This window comes from Aptenodytes patagonicus, chromosome 8 (genome assembly GCF_965638725.1).
Source record: "Aptenodytes patagonicus chromosome 8, bAptPat1.pri.cur, whole genome shotgun sequence".
Lineage (NCBI taxonomy): Eukaryota > Metazoa > Chordata > Aves > Sphenisciformes > Spheniscidae > Aptenodytes > Aptenodytes patagonicus.
The window spans coordinates 12349226-12371737 of NC_134956.1; the positions used below are offsets into that span (position 1 = coordinate 12349226).

General features: G+C 51.7%; 1 protein-coding gene and 1 long non-coding RNA gene across 3 annotated transcripts in view; both read left to right on the forward strand.

Moving 5' to 3' along the window:
• CHCHD6 (coiled-coil-helix-coiled-coil-helix domain containing 6) overlaps window positions 1–1698 on the forward strand; it is a 122239-nt gene extending 120541 nt beyond the window's left edge. For both annotated transcript variants that reach the window (XM_076346392.1, XM_076346394.1), the window contains one exon: window positions 1146–1698. In XM_076346392.1, the coding sequence (XP_076202507.1) occupies window positions 1146–1169 (24 nt within the window). In that variant the 3' untranslated portion in view covers window positions 1170–1698. The remainder of the gene's footprint in view (window positions 1–1145) is intronic.
• Window positions 1699–18814: 17116 nt separating this feature from the next.
• LOC143163937 (uncharacterized) lies at window positions 18815–21385 on the forward strand. Its single transcript, XR_012995998.1, has 3 exons — window positions 18815–18867; window positions 19528–19689; window positions 20897–21385. It is a non-coding gene; the product is annotated as an uncharacterized LOC143163937 (long non-coding RNA).
• The last annotated feature ends 1127 nt before the right edge of the window (window positions 21386–22512 follow it).

Below are 22512 nucleotides of genomic sequence, written 5' to 3' on the forward strand. Positions count from 1 at the left end.
TAAAACATCGGTGTGTTATCAACTTTGTTCTGGTCCTAAATCCAAAACACAGCACTGTACCAGCTACTAAGAAGGAAATTAATTCTATCCCTGCCGAAACCAGGACAACTGTCTACTCTGCAAAATGGAACTGCACCTATCCAGAGGATGAGAAAAAAGTAGCGTGTTGATGGGCTCCCCCTGTACAATTCTGCTGTTTGTGTAGCTACACCAGCAGTTCATTGATATAAAGATACCATTGCTGATGCATGAGAGCTGATTAACTGGGTTTTGAAGTAGGGTCCAACATTGATACCCCAGATCCTCAGAGGGAGAGGTGTTATAGCTGGTGCCAGGTGTGTTCTCATCCACTGCTGATGGCATTGTGGTTTGATTTCTTTGACTTTATAGGAGTGATAAGATAAAAATAGGAAGAGACCATAGCAGGCTCTGCAATCTCCATCCAAAAAAGGTCAAAAGCCTCCTGTTTTTTCTACCTCTTGGAAGTCCACCTCTCATACGCAGATACCTGCAGGATCTGAGGCTGTATCACTCAGGAAAACAGGAGGTTGCTGAGGGGACAAAGCGGGCATGATTTTGCTTTGAATTTTAGGAGGGTTTGGGTCTTAATAGGATAAAGGCTGTCAAACATGTCAGGAGTTAGGGCAGTCCCTGAGTCCCTCCCTTTCTTCCTCTCCCCTCTCTAGTGCTCACTCTTATGTTGATCCTGTTCCAGGATGAGTGAGTCGTGTGTGCATGTTTGATGGCAGCTAATCAAAGTGCTCCCATGTCCTGCTAAGGCTGGGACTTAGCATGAGTAAGCTACACTTACTCCTGCAACCCAGCTGCTCTGAGGCTTACCTGAGACCATGGCCTTTCTCTCCTGCTGTAGGCCATAGGATTTATAAACCCTAATAATTTGCAACTGACCATATATTCTTGTTCACAGAATCAGTCTCGCCTTTGATATCATGACCTGCTGTTTTGCTTCTACAGCCCTCTGTCCCCTTGAGTGTCTTGTGTTTTACAGCAGGTGAAACCTGATGACTTTTCTGTGGGATTTTCACCCTGCCAATATTACTCCTTCATTTCTGAAGGAAACAGTCCCATGTCAACAGCTGCATAACTAACTTGCTGCCTTTTTCTTTGTCTCCTTTTTCCTCCAGGAGCTGTTGGTTAATTCTGGATAAACATCAGCCACCAAAGAGCAGAGGACAGGGACCACAGACGCCCTTGGAAGCCCCAGCATCCTTCTGGATAGACACTGACCAAAACCGGTGCCTTCTGCCCTTCGCGGTCCAAGACAACAACATGATTCCTCTTCCAATTGCCTGCATGTATCAGTCTCGGTGGATGTTCCTGGGGTTAGGAGGAGGGTCCTGGGAGAGGGGAACGTTATCGTTTCCTTTTTTATTGTATTACAATGTAAAGAATCATATTGACCCCAGGTGCTTCCAGCACAGCTTGTAGCTTGGAGGCTTGCCCAACACAAGCCTCATTCACCCTGTGGTAGCTTTGGTTTCACCAATCCACATCTGAGTTTCTAGAGCTCTTATCTTTGTCCATTTGCTCTGGAGAAAGGGGTCCGAAGTATTTGGAAGTAACCCTGACTAGCTTGTTAGGATTAACTGTTCCTAGCATGCTGCAATCGGTTACACCAGCAGGCGTGTTTCTTCCCTTCCAAGGTTCCCTCCTAAACAATAAAGTGTTTAATGGTCACTGTGTGCTGTGAGATACTTTCAGTCCCATGAGTTTGTAAATTACTGTTTTCTGCCTACTACCCATGCCAACAAAAACTCCAAACAAGTGTGAGGAATAGAAATATTTCAAGTCACAGTTTATAAATCACAAAACTTGTTTGTTTTGGTCCTGGGCTGAAGGACTTTGGCTTATTTGAAAGTACTTTGGAAGAGTGCAAGGTCCTGGCTGAAGGGAACTGGTGTTGGTGAATCATACTGAAAAAACCTTTGCCTGCTGAATGCAGAGCCCAAGTTATCTTTCTTTGCATCAGCTCTTGTGTGCAGTTCCTGCTTTGTCTGCCATAAACCACCGTCCCTTTCAGCCTTATGCTCTGTTTTGAGCCCTCTCCTTGCGGAGCCGAGGGACAGTGGGAGCTGTGTGCGTCTGGCATTTCATCCTCGTAGAGGTAGGTGCGGCAGGTTTGCAAAGGACCTGTCAGCAAACCAGGGGAGCAGGTCTAGCTTGGTAACTTGATTCCCCCTCTCTGGCTAAAGCTCCTCCTCTGGCAATGTTTGCTGCTCTTGTCCTCTCTGACTGTATCTGACAGTTTCTGAAGAATGTGAACATGGATTTTTGGAGGTCATGTCAGAGTTTAATGTAGTGTTTATGAACATGGATGAGGGGGGCTGAGAATTGTTTTCTGTGTTATATTCTGCTTCGTCTCTTTTTCCTTTAGGCAGCAACTTAGTGCTTTACATCTTCATTAAAGCACCAAAATGCCTTTCCTTCTTGTGGAGAGCTGTTGCCACAACCCTCTTCCTCCTCAGGAGCAATGTTTGCTTACCCATGGCTCATCTCTGTTAGTCTCGGATCTTGCAAAAATTCCAGCTTTTTATCACTGTGCAGGTCAAACTTGCTGTTCCCAAGTGAGGAAGGGCAAGTTTTCCAAACCAAAGTAGGACACTTGGTGCCCTCAGATCTGTTTGTAGCAGTACTGGGTGGGCTTTTGCTGCTGCCGCCATGCCGGCTTTTGGATCTGCTTGGGATAGCCAGGTTCTACAGAGCTGCAAAGCTTCTGACTCTGCATGTGGAAATTTGGAGCACCAAGGTCTACCCCGACTAGATTTTAAATTATTGTTGGTCTGAAGAGAAAAGTACCTATTTTGTCTCTTCCTCATTTTCCTCTTGCCCCTATCCAATGTTGCCTTGGCATGAGTAATTTGCATGTCATTATTTCAGCTGCCCTAAATTGGGGGGGACTGTGATGCCAGGGCTGATTATTTGGTGGCACTGGACAATTTTCTCTGTTAGGCAACTGTAATATATTTCCATGTTCTTTTATAATGAGCTTTATTTACCAAATTGGCAATTCCTCTGTCGAGAAATAACTGATTACAGCATTCAGGGAGTTGCTGTCATCTCAAGATATGCAGGTGTCTGTGGAACATAAACAGATGTGATCGTTCAGACAGTGAACTCAATTGATAGAGGGTAGGGGGAAAAATCAGCCATAAAACCATAAATGTAATATCTACAGCTAATGTTGGCCAGGTGCATTGCGGCTATTTTGCAGCCCAACAAGGACAAAGTGGCACTCTAAGGCCATCCAGTACCTCCAGATGAGGGACTGCTTGATTATTAGCTGAAAATATACCTCTTGCATGTCATCACACTTCAGTACTGGCTTGCCTAACTCTCAGTCTCTGGTAGTCTCTGAGGACAGACATTAGTTCATCGTGCAGCCTTAAAGTAGGATACTCCTCTGTCCTGCCATGTTGGGTTTGATTTTAGCTTACTCTGTGATAAATGTCTACAAACTTCTTGGTGGTCGCGTGTGTGGGGATTGTGGTCCCATCTGCCTTTCAGGCAGTCCCTTTCCTTTGGTGTTTCTTAGTGCACAGGAGCAGTTTGTTGCTGCTGTTGCCCTAATCATCAGCTCAGGTATCTGAGCCTGGGGAAGAAAAAGATGAGCAGAGATGTCGATGGGAAATTGCCAAAGATGAAGTTCAGTTTGCAGAGCCTCAGCTGCCATCTGAGTAAAAAATGTACAGGTTACACAGCTCCTTGAGTGAGTGTTTTCTCTCCCCCCCCATCTTTGCTGCTCCTATACTACCGAGGCCCTTGCAAAGAAGGAAGAAGCCCTGCATCTTCTCTTAGGCTCCCTCTCCTTATGTTTCTACTTGACTGCTCGTTGGATATTCGGAGCATGAATTTTTTTTCATGCAAGATTGTGACAGCAGGTGTCAGTTATGCTCCAAAGTGGCAGCGATCATTATTCCTGGAGCCTGGTGTCCAGTGTTGAATAGATGTCCTTATCACACAGCTACCGTCACAGTTGGCATTAATGGGCAACTAGGACAGCAGGATAAACAAGGTCTGAATCTATTGTAGAAGCTGAATTGGAGGCAGTTTCCTCCAAAGGCAAGTTTGAGGTGGGGTAGGGGCAGCCAGCCACGCTGCTGTCTGTGCTGCGTGTGCTGGATAAAAAGGAGCTCTTTTGTGTCCAGGAATATCTGTGACCTGTTTCACCTACTCAGACCAAACCTGCCCAATGCCAGATGCAGTTCAGGCGCAGCACTCCGTTCAGCTGAACAGCTGCATGTCCATTTTGCCTGGCTGGTTATTGCAGTTCTGTGTGCAAATTGGGTAATTGTGTGTACAAATGCATCCGGTAATTCAGATGCAATGTGCACAATTGTGGTAATTTCATGTGAAAATAAAGGCTTGCAGAGTGCCCACTTTACGAGTATGAATTGTTTTAAAACTGGCCAGATGAATGGAAGGAACAACCTTTTTATTCATGCATAATTTCTTAGTGTTGCAGGAAGGAAAAAGAACAAAAACAATGAAGTTAGGGAAGATACAGCAAATAACAGAACTGATAGAAATTTTCCAGTAGGCTTCAATAGCTTTTTAAATGAAACATTCAACAAGCACTTTGAGATTCCAGTGTGCAAGAACATCTCAGGCTCTCTAGGCACCAAATTTGTGATCTTGCATAAAAACACAACCCGTTGCCTCCTGTTGTTAATATTTCACACTTGGCTTTGCAAGATGCTTTATCTAATATCCTCTCTGCATTCAGGCTTCTACCAACTCTGCCTTGTCCATAACGGGAGAGGCTGGAGGAGGAAGGCAATTGCCAAGCATGTCTGTAATCTATGTAGGAGGGTTTTGTGTAGCTGTAGGGGGAGAAGAGTAAGTCTCATTTCCTATTTTATAGTCTGCTGAATCCTGTGATCTCATGCTGTGTGCTCCTTTTCCAAGCAGAGTTTTTCAATTTGTCTTTCAAGTTGTTGTTATTTTTTATTTCCAAACTGGTTAAGTGTTTGTCTGTAGCTTGTTGATAAATTATGTCTGATTCCCTCAAACGCTTCATTGCCAGTCTTGTACGTGTCTCAGGATCACGTTCTTCTTCTCTTTGCCTGGTGACTTGGTCTTTTGGGGTTAGAAGCAGTATAGGTACAAGGACTCTCCACTTGTTCCTTCCCACTCCCTCTAAGAGTTGCTGTAACTAGATGCACCTGGATAAAATACAGCCTACAACTGCAACAGCTCTTTTTGCCACCCCAGGGAGCCATTGTTACCAGCCCTTTTTTGGAAACCCAGGGGAGCCTGAAGGGCTGTTCAGAGTCCTGCGGGGTTGTAGCCCCACACCTGCTCCCTTTCTCTTTCCTTTTTTTATCCTTGGAGAAGGTGGATGTGATACTCCTGTACTGACTCGCCTGCCCTCCTTATCTGTCAGCCTTATCACTCTGTTTCTGGTACGTGTCTTGGTTTCTCATCACTTTCCCAGTTCTCCTGGGCTGATGCCTTGGGAGAGTGAAGGGTGATGCAGGCTGAAGTGATTAGCCTGGACCAGTAGTCATCTTCGTGCTGAGGTTGTTCAGGGCAAGTAACGATGCCCCTCCATCTCCCACTCTGGTGTGTAATTATGCTGGCAGGCTGGTAGTTGCGCAGCCTGGGGCAAAGCCAGAGGGAGCAAATAGAGCAGCCACTGGTCTCAGGAGGGCTCCGTGTCAAAAGAGTGTCTTGGATTTAATGACACATGTGCTCTTTTCAGACTTTTTACAGAGGTCAGCACATGGCAGAGAACTTTCCTTTGTCGCCTTCCTAGGGAGAGCAGCAAACTTTTGTTTCCAAGTTGAAGATGAAATCAACTGCTCCCTCTGGGGTATGTAACAAACTGCTCCTGAAGCTGGTTTCCCCTTGCGAATGGCCTAAATTAGATGCTCTTCCTGCTTGCACTCAGTGGAGTAGCTTGTGCTTGATCCAGCCATTTCGTTTGTGCAATGTGCTATGAGATGTTGATAGTACTTGTGTCTGGTTCCTGCTGCCCTGTATTGTTTGCTGTGGGAGCTGTTGCATGGAAGACTTGCTGTCCCAGGGAGCGTAGGAGAAGGGGCAGTGGGGACCTGGAGTCTCATTTTGATTCCTACTTTGCATCCTCCTTTATTTTCAGAAAGTTTGTTTAGAAGTAAATACAATTTCTGATATGTTTGGAGCAGGTTTGCTAATTAGCATGAGCCCAAACAAAGCCCTTTGGCTCACATGGCTCTTTTTGAACAGTTAGGATCTGCTCACCTTCTTATGGATCCCTTAAAGCTTTAATTTCAAAATCCTTTTTGAATACTGAGTTAATAGTGGGTTGACAGCTGTGGAGTAAGTTGTCTTTATTCCCATCTACTGCTAACATTTATGGCAAACTGATGCATGCCGTTCAGTCCTGTACATTTCCTACTTCCTTCTCTACAGAATTTAAAAGAAAATGTTATCTTCACTGTTTAAGACCAGGAAAGATTGTTGGGTCACCCAAGCTGCAAAGCGGGAAATGACCAAGGGCAAGAAGCAGCTATAGGAGGCCTCATTCAGCCTTGCCGTGGTCAGTGGCTTTCTGAGCATCATGCTGGAAACTCAGAGTCCTCCTGGGTTCTCTGCATTTGGTCCTTATCAATTTGTTCTGTAATAAAAAGGGCTTGTTTTACTTGAGTTGCACCTGCTCTGAGGCAGCTGCTGTCTTCTAAGAGCTGTGTGCTAGGAGTCTCTCAGCCTGTCGCTCTCACAGGGATGCAGTGCCCGGCTGCTGTGTGGCAGTGGGGGGTGGACCTGCTGAGTACACCTGAACTGCTTGTCCCTGATCCAGTGGGATCCTTCTGCAGCTATCGCTAACTGTGTGTGCTTGTCCTTGGTCAGTACTCGCCTGCATTGGTGGGAGATACAGCTGAAAGCGCGCTGTGCCCACGTGTGCACGCTCCAGCCATGCCCTCTGCGTGTGTGTCTGCGTCTGAGTGGCTCTGCTTGAGTCCCTGGGTGGGCAGCTCCTTCTTGAGTATGGGGCAGAGCTGCTCGAGCTCTCCAGGGTCACCGATCGCTGAACAGGCAAATTGAAGGGCTGCTGTTACCAAGATCCACCTCAGATCTAAGAAGGCTCGTTTTGACCCAGTTGCGTCATTAACCTGGGTGTACGTACACTGAAGTGTGTGAATGGATAACTTAAGCCTTACAGGTAAGGAGAATATCCACTGGCGCTGGGGACGAGGGTGTGCAGGAGGCACACCAGCTCTCAGCCTCCGACCACTGAGCTATCCAAGGGCTTCCTTGCTCGCAGGGGCAGGGTCTCTCCGTGTTTCGGTACCTGGTGCTGAGGTGCTAGTGGAGTTGGAATGGGTCTATCTGGCAATTTTTTTTCTTATGGCTTTAGGTCAGTTTTGTATTATTTAGTCCTTGAACTGCCTGAGCTGATTTCTCTAATGGGCACCAGCTGAGGGACGAGTGACATTCCCTCAGAAGGAATGAGAAGGGTGTTATTTTTTCCCTCCTACGACCTCTTGAACATCCCTATGTATCCATTCTCTTGGTGATGGAGTCCATCGTCATTATGAGTTTGATTTTTTATTTTCTATGAATGGCGAGTGCCACTGTAAGTCAGGATTAGCTAAACATAGCATTAAAAATAAAGTACGGCTATTAATTTAATGGGTTCCTCGTTACAACCATCATAAAACAAGTAAACAGGAACTCTGCCAGTGCTGCTGTGCATTCCCCCTCCGAGTAGCTGAACTAAGGGAGAGATTTGAGTTTTTGCCATTTGATAAAGCCATGTGGGAGCATGGCTTTTTAAAAATTAATTCTTTACTTTTCCTTCAGTAGCCTTTCAGCTGCTGAAGAAGTCTGGCTGGTGACTGCAATGAAGCTCTGTGGCTCTTAACGAGACGGGGGGGAAATGCCAGTTCAGGATTTAGCTTAAATCATATCAGCCAAAATAAAAGCTTACAAAAGGCAGAGAAATTGCTCTTTATGGGCTGCTTCAATGAAACGGTCTTCATGGTCCCTTTAATCCTTATTTACTTATTTTTCTTTTGCAAGCCTTCTTTGTGTTGGGACTTTTTCCCTCTACTCCTTAGCTTCCAGTGCGCTGTTGCCAACTAATGATAACTTCCTTGGATTGCAATTTATTGGATTAAATGGATCAGCGCTGTGCATCTGTGATGGCCACGTAGACTGAGCCTGGCATCCATGTGCATTGCAGGTGTCCGAAGCCACCTTTTGCCGTGAGGTTTGTGCCTGCTCCCAAGCACGGCTCTGCGACCACATCTCAGGGCTCTGCGGTGGGAAGGCAGACAGGGTTGTCCAAACAGAGTATAAGCTGAGACCAGTAGACTTATCTGTGTGCTAGGCTTGTTCCAAACTTAAATCAGGTGCTTGTGCAGTGCTGTGGGATCTCTGAGTTAAAGAGGTTACAAAAAGAGAAAATGCTCATCTGTTTATTTCAAGACTACATTCTAATTGTTTTATGTAGTGCCTTCTGGTACCCTGAAGTATACATTCCCAGGCTGGAGGGCGGTTTAGAAAATGGAATATCCACAGTAATATATTTAATATACTTCATGACTGCTTTCCCTAACTTCCTAATGAAACCCAGCCGTGAAACCTCAGTGCCAGCTGTCGGTTCCACCCAGCCACTGGTTGGCCTGACCTCCCTGTTGCCAGGAAAAATGAACTGTGCTGTCTGAAGGGAGAAGTCGCAATTTAGTCTGTGGCCGAACAGATAGAGAAGAGAAGTCATGCTTCAGAGTCTAAGCTGATAATCTTCTTGGAAACCAGACAGCAGGGTCTGGTTCTTCAGCTCCTCAAAGAACAAAACAGATGTGCTCTTCAGAGGCTGCAGGTGGTCCTGCATTGCTTGGTGCTGATATAAACTCTAGTAGTTTTATTCGAGGCTATTTTCAGCCAATGAATGGGGTTAGATCTATATACGTTATAGGAATCTGACGTCAAGGTGACAGTATACAAGTGTGACATCAGGAAAAAGGAAGTCCTTTGTGCCTAATGCGCCAGATGTTTCAAAGTGTGGTTCTTCTGCTGGGTAAAAATCTCTGTTCAACAGTGCAAGGAATTGCACAGAAAAATGAGACCCATGTGCATGCCATAATTTTAAGGCAATCTGTATCATCCTTCTGACCGTGAATTTGGTCACTGCCCACCAGCGCTTACCTCGTGGGGTTGCTTGGGAGGTCCAAACTCAGACAGCTCTCTGGGAAACTCAAGCACACCCGTTAACAGGGAGGTTTTAATAAGTTGTACTCAAGAGAATTGTGCTCTAGATCTCTTTCTAGTCACCCCTGGGACTGGAAGCTGGTGCTCTAACACTGCTACACACCTTGCAGCACTCCTAGGCAAGTAGATGACAATATAATCACAGCTGTTCTCAGGAGAGCAGAATTTTGCCACTCTCAACTTGAAAGAAAATTAGATTTTAATAAGGAGTACAAGGTAAAAAGTTCTGAAACTCGGAAGCCTTTAGCATTTATTGGGAACGTGGACAGTGGAGCAAAAAGTATGAAACGTGGCTCAGCCCTGCTACTGCCCACAGTGCCCACGGGGCCACCCCGTGAGCAAGGCTCCCCGGGGAGAGCTCCTGGCTCTCCTTGCTTCTTCTGGTCCAAAGTAGTTATTTCCATCCAGCCTTAGATTTTAGGTTAAGTAATTTATAAACCGGTCTGTAATATTTCCTCTCATTGCTCCAAATCCCCACATATCCTCCCAAACACCCTTTCCAGGTTTTCAAGTTATATGAAAGCTCTACCTACAGACTGCAAGAGAAGCACCTTTCATCTCACGGTGTCTGTATGTCCAAAAAGGCTGTGCCTGGCCCAGGGTTGTCTCACCCATGCTGAACCTGGGGGTTGAGTAGTTTATGGGAGTGGAGGGGAAGTGCTCATGGAAAAGGACTGGTTGAAATGTACCTTTGACTGCTAACTTGGGGAAAACTAACAGCCTTGTTAATTTAGGAAACCTCCCTGGTTTCCTAAGGGTCCTCCAAGTCCTGAAAATTTGGGATAGTGAGTAATGGCAGGTGAGTCTCAGAGCTGTGCAACAAATTCACGGATTTTTCCATACTCATGGCCCTGTGTAAACAGTGCCCTTAGTCTAAACTTCTTAATTGCAAAGTCATCAGTGATTTTGTAGCCCCTTACTGTTGATGGAGATATTCCTTACCCCAGGAGTGAGACATGAACTTCTGGAGAAGGCTCCGGTAGTTTCTGCCCTTCCTAAAGCACTTTGCAGGGCACTGACTATGGGGACGTCTGTGCAAACTGAGAAGCAAACTGATCCTGCTGTCTCTGCCTCATTTTTCTCCCCGGACAAGTAATTGAATGTCTGCACTTTATTAATGCCAATAACTTTCTAGTTTGAGATGTTGGTATACAGTTTGATATTTATATTTATTTATTTGTAACATCCAGACTTTGTACTGTCTGGATTAATCCTCAAGCTAATCTGATGCTGAGCTATTATTGTGACAATTGAGTATACAATTTGACATTCATGCTGTACCTTGTGTAGCTAATTTATGTAACTCAATTTATAAATTACATAAATTGGTTACATAATTTACCACATACCTTGTACACTTCACAGGAATATTTCCAGCTTGCAATTTAAACAATCCTTATACTGAGAATAATTTACACTGAAGACTCTTGAATAATTTTGCAATCTATTCCTGGACAGATAAGGAGCCACGTTTGTTAAATAAATGCTTGCTTGTGTTGGTTTTAACTTATTAATCACCCCGTCCCAATTCCCAGGTAATCCGTAGCCCGTGTGTGTGTCCTCCTGGGCGATGCCGTGCTGGCAGGGCCAGACCCATGCGGAGGTCTGGGTCTTCAGCTTGTGCCTTTCAGGAGCCTCCTGCCTGGGAACTATGAATTTCTCACTCTGTCACCCAGTGGAAACCGGGCTTCAGCTCAGCCGATCCCGCCTGGAAAGCCAGTTCTGCTGCCTGTGGCCTTGTCCAGGAGCGCGGACCACGGATTCTCCATCGCCCAACCGAGCACGTATGAGATGGGTGGTGGTATAATCACGGTGAGGGGGGTTGGAGGGAGAGGAGGGGGCTTTGCATGTATCTGGGAAAGCTTGTGGTGCAGGGGTAGAGAACTTCTCCATGGGTGGTGGCCCAAGGAAGTTACGTGTGACGAGTCCTCGGGAAATCCCTGCTTCACATGGCTGGGGGTTAGAGGGAGACAGGTCCTGCTCCTAGCCTCGTGGCACCGAGGTGTCGAAAGGAGGTAGCGAACGGCACAGGGAAACCCATCGCGCTGCCTGTTTGCAGCCACCATGTGCAGGCAGCACCTGCAGGCGTCTTACAGGCAGCACCGCAGCCCCGAAGCTCCGCGCTTTCCTCCGGGGAGCTGCTCTCCACGAGAAGCCCCAGCACTGAGACCCAGAGGAGGAGAATGGTGCTGTTCATTGTCCCTTGTTCGAGTGGCCCATGGGGCATCGACTGGCCCATTTCCATCGCTCCCGGTCGCTGGTGGTATGTGAGTTGCCATAAATATTATTGTGGGACTTGCAGGTGTAAGCCTGGCTGTCCAGCAGTGCCCATAGCCCAGAGGGAGCACCGTGCTGCTCCTTACAGCTGGGCACAATGTTGGCCTGCTGCTGAAGTTGCCAGAGCTCCTGCTCTCCAGGTCTGGCTTTGTCCCCTTCCCCTCTTTTGGAGTCCAAGCTGTGGTCAAACAGCTCCCGCACGGGCAGCAGCAAAGCAGAGGCGCCAGGGCATGGCGCACGAGGGCAGCAAGGACTCGGCAGGCAGGTGCTCCTGTTAGCATTGGCATCACCTTTCCTTTCCTCGTCCTGTCGCTTTTCATCCTGCTGTCACTGCCTGGCTCCCCTGCTTTCCCCAGGAGGGGACAGTGGTGACAAAGACTGTTGATTTGGCATCCAGCTGCTCCAAAACCCCATCCTACCCTGCAGCTGTCGCTCTGTGACTGATGCCTCCAAGCACCGCAGATACCAAACCTGCAAACAAATTGGGAGTGCGGGGACGGAGGTCGTCTCACAGCCCTGCCAGCCACCGTGGCCACCAGCTGCCTCCCACCGATGCCCAGTGCTCTCTCCCCCCCCATGCTGCTGCTGGGAGGGGACCTCCCCTCCTCACCCGCCTCAAGCCCCTTGGCATCCGGGGGACCACGGCTCTTCCCAGCTCTGCCTTTGCTTCTCCCGATCTACCTACCAATTAGGACCAGCAAATGAGTTGTTACATGCACACAATCCCGGCACATGAGCGAGCCGGACCCACGCACCCCAAACCCGTGTGGGCAGCCCCCGGCCCAGCCAGCTCCCATAATTACGTCCTGCAAGGCAAAACAATTAGGAGTCTTTGCTCTCCCCTCCCTCCCTTCCCCCTTCCTCTTCATTGTTCTTGGCAAAAAAAGGTTAATTAAACTCAGAAAATATCCCTTTTCTCCCCGCTCCTAAGCATGAGACTGTTAATTTTCTCTTTATATTTGTATTTAATTAATTCCTGCAAAGGCTTCGACTATATTTTTTTGGTATAATTTCTTCCTTTGTCTCTCTCTCTCATTGTTAATCCTTGCATATTCAGTTTTTCCCCTTCCTTTTCCCCTAGATTTGAAATTCTATTACCATTTCAGAAGGCAGGCGTTTGAAGAGAAAATTGAATACCCGTCCAGTCTTGATAAGAAAGGACATTTGGTACTAACGGTAATTTGTGAAGCAGATTTTCCCCCCACCCCACAGTCGGTTCCCCCCTCCCTCGCTCTCCACCCTCACGGCGGAGGATGCGCGTGTGCCATGGGGACGTGGGGGAGGATGTCATGGCGTCGCGTGTGGCCTTTGCAGCCCCTCCGTCCCTGGGTCGCTGCGTCAGGGCCATGGTGCCCCAGCAGCCGTGCGTGGGGATGGGGTGACACAGCGACAAGCTGTCCCCGACACCTCCCACATGCCTTCACACCCCCTAGGAGCTGGCCCTGCACCCTCCCTTTGCTCTTTTTGCACTGAGGTGATGCTGTGCTCTGTTGCCCCCATGTTTTTAGGGGAGGCTGGACCGTGCTTGGAGGGTACCCACTGTTTTCGGGGAGGGCTCCACTCCCCAGCCCCACTGGCAGCCACCGTGCCAGTGGCACTGAGAGCAGCAGCCCTGAACCTCCCTGTGCTGGGCCAAGGGGTTTCTTCTCGGGACGTCCCTGTGCAAAGTCGCGCCCTGTCTGGGCGGTGCACACGCGTCGGGGTGTCTGGTCTTTGGGCACAGGGTCCTGCAGCTCCTGCGTTTGGGACGCGGCCGTGGGCACAGCTGTCGCCTTATGCCTGCTTCCACCTCACCCTCGCACCCCTGCGTAGGTGCGGGGCTGCCGGGGGGGTGGTGGTGGTGGGGGTAACACACCTGGCGGTGGTGGGAAAACAGGACTGGGGATTTATTCGGATTTTCCCCCCGCTCCAGGCTCTCTGTCACCTCCCGATCACTTCCCTCGGCACGAGGTCCCCTGTGCCAGACCCCCATCGCCCTCTGCCGCCGAGGGGTGCGGTGCACCCACCCTGCTGCACCCACCGCGGCCTCGAGCCGCGCGGCCGCGGGGCACCCACCGCTCCGTGGGGCCGGACCCGCACCCGTGGGGCTGGGGCCCCTCCGCGGGCCGGCGGGGCCGGGCATCCCTTCTGGCAGGCAGCACAAGATGGCACTGTCGGTCCGCGCTTCTGCCGCTGCTGCTTCCCGGCTCCCGCTCGGCTCGGGGCCGGGGGAAGCCCGGGGGCCCCGGGGCTGCCGGGGGCCGGGGCCGCTGGGGGCCGGGCGCTGCTCCCGGGCTCTGCCCTTGGCGGGCGGAGGTCTGCGCTTGTCGAAAGCCGAGGCACATCACTGTCAGCATCCCAGACGACCCAGGCGCCGTCTCCCCAGTACAGGAGACGTAAAAGTCTAGCTGTGCCCAGCTGAGGGACTTGGGCTGAGGCGGGTCCAAACTCATGTCACTTGTGGTCCGCAGAGGATGTGAATCCCAGTTACGGCTCTGGGCTCCTGGGGCAGGTGTGTTAACTGAGGGACCCGAGGGGCAGGAACTGACCACTGCTGCCGGCTGGGCGATGCCCTGGGGCTCAGGAGAATGTCCTTGACCCTGGGACAGGGTGGGAGCTGTAACCCCCCGGCAGCGGCAGGAGCCTCCCTGTCAGGACAGGGCCACGGTCGTGGTGTTGCTGCCCCATGCAAACACCCAGCCCGAGCTGGATGGCAGCCACTGCAGCCACCGGCGTTTCTGTGATCCCAAACAGCCCCTGAGCGGGGTCTGGGAGGTACGCTCCTGCTTGGGTGCCACGCTGCATGGCTCTGCGCCCTGCTCGGGCTGGAGGGTCCTGGGCCCCAGCAGTGCAGGAGCACGCTGTGCCCGTGGGTGCTGGAGGATTAAACAGGAGCCCCAGTGAGAACCCCTCACCCTGGCACAGCTGTGGCCCTGAAGCAGAGCTGGTGGGACGTGATGGGGAGCTGATGCGGGGTGTGAGAGCCCAGAGAAACTTTTTAGGTCCAGGGATAGCAGCCTAGGGGCAGCGGACGGGGACGACTGCTGGAACTGCAGAGCCCCTGGGGAGCAGTGCTCTCCCCCCCTCCCTCGCTGCTGTGTAAATCATGACGGCTTGGACTGAGCTGAAGTGAAATATTCCCTGTTTCCTTGCCCAAATCTGTAGTTTCCTTCTGGCTTTGAGGCTCTGGGCCATATTGCACATTTGAATTTAAAAGCAGACTTGCGCTTGGGCTTTGTTATTTATTTATTTATTCTAGAATTATTATTTTCTTTAAAGTCAAGGTCCTTTTTTGCTTCAGCTCAATGCTTCCTCCTGGAGCGGTGGCTGATGGACCAGGGTGCAAAGGGCTGGGGACAGGAGGCAGAGGTTGGTCCCTGCCCCAGGGGGTGTCCTTGGGGATGTCTGGAGCTGGGGAGAGGAGGGTGGTGGAGGGGAGAGTCTGGGAGCCCGGTGCTGGCTCCCAGCCCTGAAAAGGGAGATGCAGAGTTAAGGCGATAGCGGGGGGTGCTGATGGGCACCCTGCTTCCCCTCCCTGCTGTAGGATTTGCCATCTGCTGTGTGAGAAGCGGCATTTGCTCGCTTCAGGGATGTCATGCTGGGGATGACACGTCCCTGCACAGCATTGCTGGCTGCCCAGGCTGGGCTGTGCTCTGCCCTTGCCCAATGAGCCTCATGTCCCAAAGGGCTGGGGTGCAGCAGGGTGGTTCTGGGCTCTGGAGGTGGCCTTATGGTTTGGCATGTCTTGGTTTCATCTTCCTCCCTGGAAAGCCAGGAGGTCGGTGGCTGAGACTGTGGCACAGGATGCCCAAGTCCCATCGGCTGCATCCTTGCAAGGGCTGTCGGGCACCCTCTGGGAGCTGAGCGTGGCGGGCAGGGACAAGCCTCACCCTTGCTTTGGGGATGGGAGCAGTGCTGCAGGGGCATCTTTGGAGCGGGACACTGGAGGGAGAGGTGGGAAGAAAGGATGGAGAGAGGCAGAAGGAAACAAGGATGAGAGACGGCAGGGGGAGGATGAGAGAAAGGGGAGTTGCACAGAGAGGAGGACACTGGGGAAGGAGGGGTACAAATGGAGGAGTGCAGGAGTGGGCAGCGCTGCTGGAGGAGCAAGCCCTGTGCCGCATGCCCGGCAAGCCCATCTCCCCATCAGGCTGCTAATGAGGATTAATCGCCTGTGCTGGGCTCCTGTGTGGGGCTGCACACCACTACTGCCTCCCCTTCAGCGTGGGTCCCCGGTGGCTCCGCAGGTAATTTATGGCCATGTTGGTGTGGGCAGCTGTTCACAGGTCGGCAGCTTCACTGCCAGGCACCTGTGTCTGGGTTGAGGCACTAAATAACCCCACCAGCTCCGCTCCCCATCCTGGCCACGCTACCCAAGCTGAGCTGCAGGTAGGAGGGCAGCAGGGTGGGAGTCCTCCCACCCAGACCCTGGCCCCAGCACCAGAAATCACTGTGCCCCTCTTGGCACCCCTGTGGGCACCAGGGTCCCCAGGCAAGGGGAGCAGATGGCTGCAGCCAGCTCATGGTGGCCTTGCTGGAGCAACTGATGGGGTCCCTTAATTACTGATGCTGCAATTAAAAAGCGTTCACTGATTGCTGCTAAGTCTTGCTACCTCACTACACATGGGGCAGGCAAGCGCAGGCAGCCGGTGTCTTGCCTGGTGGAGGCCAGTGGCGCTGCTGGAACCTCGCTCCGTGCCTGGGGAAATGCATAGAGACATATGCTTCCCCAATCTGCTCGATCCTTGGTGCATTTCGGCCATCCCCTGCAAATGGTCTTGGAGGGTTTTAACTGGGGAAGGAGGTGCCAGGGACACCGAGGCAGTGAGATGGTGGCTGCCCATTGCTGCCCCTGATGTGCTGCAATGGAAAGGGCTGGAAGGGGCAGGGAGAAGTCAGGGGTGGAAGGAAAGCCCCAGGACCGTGTGCTGTTTTTGGCTGGGATAGAGTTAATTTTCTTCACAGTAGCTCCTATGGGGCTCTGTTTTGGATTTGTGCTGGAAACAGTGTTGATAACACAGGGATGTTTTAGTTATTGCTGAGCAGTGCTGACACAGAGTCAAGGCCTTTTCCGCTCCTCACCCCACCCCACCAGCGAGCAGGCTGGGGGGGGCACAAGAAGCTGGGAGGGGGCACAGCCGGGACAGCTGACCCCAACTGACCCAAGGGATATCCCACACCATAGGACGTCATGCTCAGCATATAAAGCTGGGGGAAGAAGGAGGAAGGGGGGGATGTTCAGAGTGATGGCGTTTGTCTTCCCAAGTCACCGTTAGGCGTGATGGAGCCCTGCTTTCCTGGGGATGGCTGAACACCTGCCTGCCCATGGGAGGTGGTGGATGAATTCCTTGTTTTGCTTTGCTTGGGTGCGCGGCTTTTGCTTTACCTATTAAACTGTCTTTATCTCAACCCACGAGTTTTCTCGCTTTTAACCTTCTGATTCTCTCCCCCATCCCACCGGAGGGGGAGTGAGTGAGCGGCTGGGTGGTGCTTAGTTGCTGGCTGGGGTTAAACCACAACAGTTGGGTATTTTTGGGGATGTGGGCTCTGCTAGAGCTGGATCTCTGCCCTAGGGTGAACCAAGTCACCCTGAACCCAGGCCAGCCTGGCCGGAGGTATAAGCCCAATTTATAATCCTTTGCTTTCAAGGACTTGGTGTCTCCTGAGCCATGTCCTGGCTGAAGACAACTGGAAAAATGGAGCAACTGCCTCTCCAGGGTCCCCTGGCTGCAGCGAGCACTTCCAGCGTCATTTCACCAGTTTGCAAGACAGGAGGATGAGACGTGACCTGGTGCCCGCAGCCAGCATTATGTCCCCAGGTGAGATGGCTTCAGGGATGGGTGGGTGGCTTCAGGGCACTGGGGAGCACTGGGGCCCCCCTGGCTGCACGCGGGGCAGGCCAGGGGGCTGTGCTGGCTGCTGACCTTGGCCATCAGCGTTTTGGGGTCCCCGGGGGAGTGCCTTGCTCGCAGCCTGCCAGGGGCTGGCTGCCGCAGCTCCGCACTCCGGCACCTTTGCCCAAGCAGAAAGGCAATGTGTTTCTAGCACGTGGCTTCTCACAAGCACTAATTGCTTTCCGAGGGGTTTGCTCCATGTTCCTGAGTGCGCTTCTCTGTTTGCTACATGGGGAAACGTGTGCGCTTCCCTGCTCGGCTCCTCGGGCGCTTCTGCCTTCAGGCAAATCCAAGTCCCCTGGCATGTGTGTGAGGTCCATGGGGAGAGCAGGGGCCCAAAGGAAGGGGGAGAGGCATTTGGGGGGGTCCTGCCAGGGCTGGGGGGAGCAGGGAGAGCCCCCGGGGGTGCAGGGTTCTTGTGAGGTGGCAGCAAAGCCCCTGCCCCGGGCCGGGGAGGTGCTGGGGCAGTGAAGGTGGTGCATACCTGCGTGGTGGAGGTTTCCTCCCTAAGGGTGAGGGGTTTTACAGCCCGGAGCCCTGCAGGATTGCAGCGCTCACAGCATCGTGCTGGGCTTTATTACAAGCTGTTTAGTAACTCTGTACTGGATGGTTTGTTAAAGAGTTCATTTACCCTGGGCTGTTCGCTAATTTGGGCTATAAGGCTTAGCCGCGGCTGCGTCGGGCTGAGCCTCTCCTGCTTCACTGCCCCAGCAAAGTTTGCCCTTCGGCTTCGTTCCTTGTACCCAGCGGTGGGGCTGGCGGGGTAAGGAGGTGCCCGGCACGGATGGGCTGGGGTCCCCATGGGGTGCCCGCTGGCATCCCCCTCCTTGTGCACCCCAAGCCCTGGCCGGGGCACGCAGCGCCCCCTCCCCAGCTGCGGGCTCCCCGGGGGTCCCCATGCCTGCAACAGGGTGCCGGCAGAGCCCCGTGGCTCAGCTCAGGCTCCTGCCCTCTCCGGTCACCCCCAGGTAGCAGAGCTTCCTCGCGGCACTGCGTCGGGAACTGTCTTTAAGAATACATATTGACATTAAAAAAGGCCCCTCTGTACCTATTAATTGAAGTCATTAAATTTAATGGGATGGTTATTGCATGTTAAATAAATACTAGCTAATTATGAAAAACATATTTGCCAAGGTTTAACTATAGAAAAGATGCCTCAATTACATGGTTATTAAACCTCAAAAAATATACACTTTTAATAATGAAGTGACATTTAAATAACATACATTAACTGTCTTATTAAATGTTGATTCTTTTCATATTTGAGGACTTTAATTTAGAGCATTTTCCCTGGCACTAACCGTACGATGCATCATTAGCTGTCTTTCACTCATCATTTTGTAAACTTTTTTTATAAATAGGCTGAAGTGTTTGTATTCACTTTTGTTTTTCCAGCTCCCAGCTCTCCCTTCAGGCAGCGGGGATGTGCCAGGGGAGCGTGCGTGGAGAGTGGGAACTTCCAGGCGGCTTCTTCAAATCACTAAACCCCTTCCTAAGGATGGTAAACCCCTTCCTAAATCTGTCATCCTAAAATAAGCGGGCAGCCGAGCTTTTCAGGATTTCTGGCATGTCCTTATTGAAAGGACTGCTCTGCCTCGCTCTTGGTTTTCCAGATCAAGTAAGTTTGTAAGAAGTAGCCAGGAGATGGGGAGCAGGGTAAAAGGAGGAGCTCAGGGCTGCAGTGGTAGAATGAGGTTCATTTCTGTCTCTGCAACCGAACCGTGGCGTGACCTCAAGGAATCAATGTTTTGGGGTGCCTGCATACCTCCCAGGGTGCGGGGGACCTGCCTGGGGAGGGATGCTCTACGGGGGCACATCTTGAGCTGCTGCAGTGCCCAGCCCCGCTGCTGGCAGGGGATTCCTCTGCAGCCCTGGCAGGGCATGGAGCGGGGTATGGGCTGTGGGGATGGTGTGGAGCAGCACAAGCGAAGGGCTTGCAGGCTCCTTCTGCTTTAATGCATTTATTGATTGTGGTGTACACGTCAGGATATAATTTAGCAATCACTCTCCCAGAATCAATTAAAGACGTTGCTAGTAATACAGGTGCTTCTTTTAGTTAAAGCCCCCACCCTTCCCTCAAACGCACACCCCACCGCCCCTGCTCTGCTTTTGGGGGATTCCCATCTCCCTCCCAGCTGAGGCTGGGTCCCTCTCCATCTAGGAGCGTGGGTGCCAGGATCGTCCGCCGGCAGACCCGCTGCTTTTCTGGGAATCGGCGCTGCCCCGGCTGCCTCCCAAACCAGCCATCAGTTATGGGCTGTCAGAGAGCCAAGACCTATCGTCTCCCAGACCCGCTCGTCATGTTCCCTGCATCTGCGGCAAGGTGGGTAATCTGTGCTCGGGAGGCCCCGGCGGGCAGCACGACGCACAGAGGCACTTAAATTAATTATGAAGAAGTTAAGTCCCGGGGGGGCTCCCCGGGGAGCGGGGCTGCAGCCTGGGCATGGAGGCAGTCAGCCGCGTTGCCCGGTTTGGGCAGGGACAGAGCTAAGGGTAACCTGGGGAGGGGAGAGGGCTGCCAGCCTTGCCCTGTGGCTGCTCCATCAGTGTGATGAGTTGCTCCGGAGGGGGCTCCTTAAAGGCAGCGAGCGGTGACCGCACTGCAGGCATGGGGATGCGGCACATCCTCCGGCTTTCAAATCAAATGACTGTTGCCACCGCGGGACAGCAGTGTGCCAGCTGGGTCCATGCCGACTCTCAAGGGATGGATGTGACAGACCTTCAGCTGCTCGCACCCCACGGTGGCTTTTTGCTGCAACACAGACAGGGCTGCCTGGGCCATGGGGATGGTGTTGGGGGGTTTGGAGGCAAATGGCTTCTCAAGCCCATCAGCTCTTTCTTTTCCCTTCCCTCCTCTTGTGCCATTTGGCGTCGGCAGTGAGAGTAGGGCGCAGCTCCTAGGCAAGGGGGGCTCAGACCCTCCGAAGGTGGCCCCATGTCTCCTAACACAGTGAGGCACCAAGGTGGGGATGGCTGAACCGGCATGAGCCTGGCTGCCTGCACAGGTCCAGCTGGGTTACGGTGCAGGTGCGGGTCCAGCAAAGCAGAGGCTGGACTTGTTTGTTTGGGGGGAGAACCTCAGATTTCAAAATGTATCTTGCCCCACAGTGGGGTGATACGCTTGTTACTCGAAATTCCTGTGCAGCAAGAAATGGGGCGGTCAGAGCGGGCTGCTGTGGTAAGCACCGACCTTCATATTCTGAATTTGGCTTTGTTAATATCATGGAGTTTATTCACAAAATGAAACTGAAACATCCTTTTACAATGGCAATATCTCTTCCAAGACACAGATCTTTGACTATGTCTAAAGAATTTCCCTGTCTTTTTTTTTTTTCTTACTGTGGTGATGAACTTTCATCAAAACAATTGCAGGTTGGTTTTTTTTTTCCTGTAAAACCTCTTTAGTCAATCAACATTTTCTCATGGAAAAAAAGTTGAGGGGGCGGGGGAAAAGGAGGTCTTCAAGGCCAGGAGGACTGGAATTTGGGTCTTTTCTTTGCACTCTCTCTCTCTCCTACCCACTGTTACAGGTGCATGGACTGAAGTCAGAGATGGAGAGAAACGTCCCTGCTCCATCCGGGCAGCGTTACGCACGTAGTGGTGATGCCAGGACTCCTCCGGCAGCGGCGTGAGGTATAAACCCGGCTCGGCTCCTCCTGGGGAGCTGCCTCATGGATACCAGGCTCTCCAGTTCCTCCCGTCCCACCAGCAGAAGAAACACGGTGATTTACAAAACCGTCTCGGGAGGGCTCGTGGCCGGGAAGCTAAAGCCAAGAGGCCGCGGATGCGTTGCAGGCTGCAAACGCCCTGCTGCCCTGGGGCGAGGCTTGCGGGAGCTCGGTATTTCACAGGGCTGGACACTTCTTTCTTGCCGAGGTTTGTGATGCTCCTCAAGGGATCTCTGTGCTGCAATATAACATCCCTGTATAGGGAAATTGTCTTAAGTAATGGTTTCTGTGGGTTTTTTTAAGGTATATTTATCATATCTTTTATTGGAATAGAATTAAAGTGAAATTAGAAACTAAAATAACTTTAATTATGAACTTCATGATTCAGTGTGTTGTAAATCCTTCAGCATAATATTGTGCCATAAAAATGCTATTTTGTGATAATTATTATTATTATAATTAATGTTCCTTAATTGCTAATGTCACAGGCATGTGTTATCTCCCAGGTTTTCTTGCAGTGTCTCCAGAGGAGCTCCTCCGCAGTGGGATGAGGAGGATCCAGGTGGGTGCCCGGGCAGGCACAGGCTGCATGCACGGTGCTGCGGGTGGGTGTCCGTGTGTCCGAGCGATGCTGCCAGCTTATTCCACCCTGTGGTTTGCCTCTGGCCGGCCGGCAGCTCGACACTTCCCAGAGAGGAGGAGGCAGTGAGCAGCAAGCGGGGATAAATGTTATAAGCTGTGAATAACGCCTCTGACCCAGGCTTTGCTGTGGTCTCACGTGCGCTTGCGGTCAGCTCTGTGCTCCCTCCAACAGGCAGAGATGGGCTGAGCACAGTTTGATGGCTCTGCCTTTGGTCAGGGTGGGAGCACCCCAGGGCACCTCTCTGTCCTTGCAGGGATGGGTGCAGATACGTTAGTCATGGCCCGGAGAAGTGGTGAGAGCACTGGTTGGGCCCCATCTCCCTGCAGAGCCTCTGCTGTGCCAGGGCTGGCTGGTGGATATCTGGAGGTGCTCATCTATGCTCTGTCCCACGCCAGCAGTGCCCAGGGTAGGCGGCCTCGCTGTTTCAGGAGCTGCTGGAGCTGCTGCACTTCTGCAGCAAAGTGCCCCACAGGTTGTTCCTGGGCATTGCACGTGCTAGGGGCACATGCCCTCGGCACAGAGCCCCTCCTGGCTGCCCACCTCGCCACCCCACAACGCAGCCCTGCTCCTGCTGCCCTGCTTCAGCTCAGCCTGCAAGTGGTGGATCTTCATCATTAATGAGCTGCCATTGCTTCAGCTGTGTTATTTGAAGCGCTGCCCCATTAACAAGGTGTTTGGACTTGTGGCTGCCTGGTTGTTGAACAGCATGTGGCGAATTTCAGCCAGGCGTTGGAGGACTTCACCTTCCTCTCCTCATTCCCAGCCTGGGGTCTAGCCTCTCCTCCTCACCCCCAGCCACCATTTCCAGAGCACCAAAGGCGAATTAAATTCCCTC